Raw genomic sequence first — 1,570 nt, forward strand, 5'->3', positions numbered from 1 at the left:
CTCTCTCTGCGAAGCCGATCTAGCTGGGATGCTAACGGATCAATTATTGCATTTCTGTTCTGAAGTCTTGATTAAAATATTGATCGGATTCCAACTGACTCATTTTTTCTTCCCTATATTTTCCGCCTCGAAAGTTTTTAACATCTAACATTCGATGGCGTTCTATCAGGTTGTTTAAAATGTCATGTGGGTTTTTGCCTGTTCATGTTGAAATGATTGAGTTATCTCGTGCCTTTTTCTTTCGGTCGTACCACTGTGCTTAACACCCGTACAAGGATTTCTACAGGTGCTTGAGTCTATAGACTATTTCATCCATCGTCGTTTAAGAGTTCTCTTAGAGCTGGCAAAAGTTCTCTCATTTCCAAGTCACCCACGAAGCTCTTGTGTTCATTCTTAGCATGGCGCGTAACTTGGTGAACTTGTTAATGGTGGTGGGGATGTGTGGTAGCTTAGTTCTGAAATCGTCATTCGGTCAGCTATTAACCACCCCTGTTCCAGATGATGTCAGGGTCAAGTTATGTGGACTCTTTTCCATACACTTTCGTGTGGACATCGATGACATGAGTTGGACGGAAGGTCCAGCCCGTGAGCGTTGTGATGGCTACCATATGCTCTCCTACCTCCGTGCTAGAGCAATGACTTATGCCATTGATGAGATTAACCATAATACCGACATTCTGAACCACATCCAACTCGACTACGACATCAGGGACATATGCAACTGGAAGAGTTCGGCACTTCGTGCAGCATCGCAATGCCTTGGTTTGGAGTACGACGAGGAAGCGATCACCCTCAATTCCGACCCCGCCATCACCAACCACTCTGCCTTGCTCTTCATCGGACCTGATACATCGGAAAGTGCCGAAACGGTGGCTGACTACGCCCAGAACTTTGGTGTCCCCGTCATCAGCTACTCAGCTACTAGTGCGTTGCTGAGTGATCGGACCAAGTACAGGACCTTCTTCAGGACTGTGCCTTCGGACATTCATCAAGCAGCTGCTGTAGCTGAACTCATCGCTAGTGAGGGATGGAACTGGGTAGGACTTATCGCACTGGATAACAGCTATGGAAGGTCCATTGCAGTGGATTTTCGTGCCAGGGCAGCTCGACTTGGGATATGTATCGCTCTTGATCTGTTGGTGTCTCGAGAAGTTGACGATGAAGGTAAGCACAAACTATGTTGTTATCCACATGAACCTGTTAAAACACACAAACAAACAATAACTCAAAGTAGAACTAAAACAGAACAAAGTAACTGCATGCTACATTACAATGAGTCAAAAAAAATATTGTTACCCAACTCTTTGGTTTTCCGATATCAACATCCTGTGAGGAGCAGCATACTGGTATTACTGGACTGCTGTCATGACAACCTGACACTTTACTGTCAAAATACTTCAAGTCTGAAGTAGCCATTTTTAATAACTCTATTATCAAGCATAACACAATTGTATTTTGGTTGGTACTTGAATATCGACTGCCATGGAAAAGTCTGATTCTCTGTAATGATCTCTTTTCTTAAGTAGCGTGTTTTTTTTTCGAGGGGGGGGGGGGGTGCCTCATTATTTAA

At 44.1% G+C, this 1,570-nt stretch overlaps 1 protein-coding gene across 1 annotated transcript; it reads left to right on the plus strand.

The window, feature by feature from the left end:
* Positions 1-398: 398 nt before the first annotated feature.
* On the plus strand, positions 399-1,052 carry LOC115919392 (extracellular calcium-sensing receptor-like; the record flags this gene model as incomplete). Its single annotated transcript, XM_030973051.1, has 1 exon — positions 399-1,052. A coding segment is annotated over exon 1 (654 nt), but the record flags the coding sequence as incomplete, so codon positions are not given.
* Positions 1,053-1,570: the final 518 nt, after the last annotated feature.

Source organism: Strongylocentrotus purpuratus, unplaced genomic scaffold (genome assembly GCF_000002235.5).
Source record: "Strongylocentrotus purpuratus isolate Spur 01 unplaced genomic scaffold, Spur_5.0 spur5_scaffold_6, whole genome shotgun sequence".
NCBI lineage: Eukaryota > Metazoa > Echinodermata > Echinoidea > Camarodonta > Strongylocentrotidae > Strongylocentrotus > Strongylocentrotus purpuratus.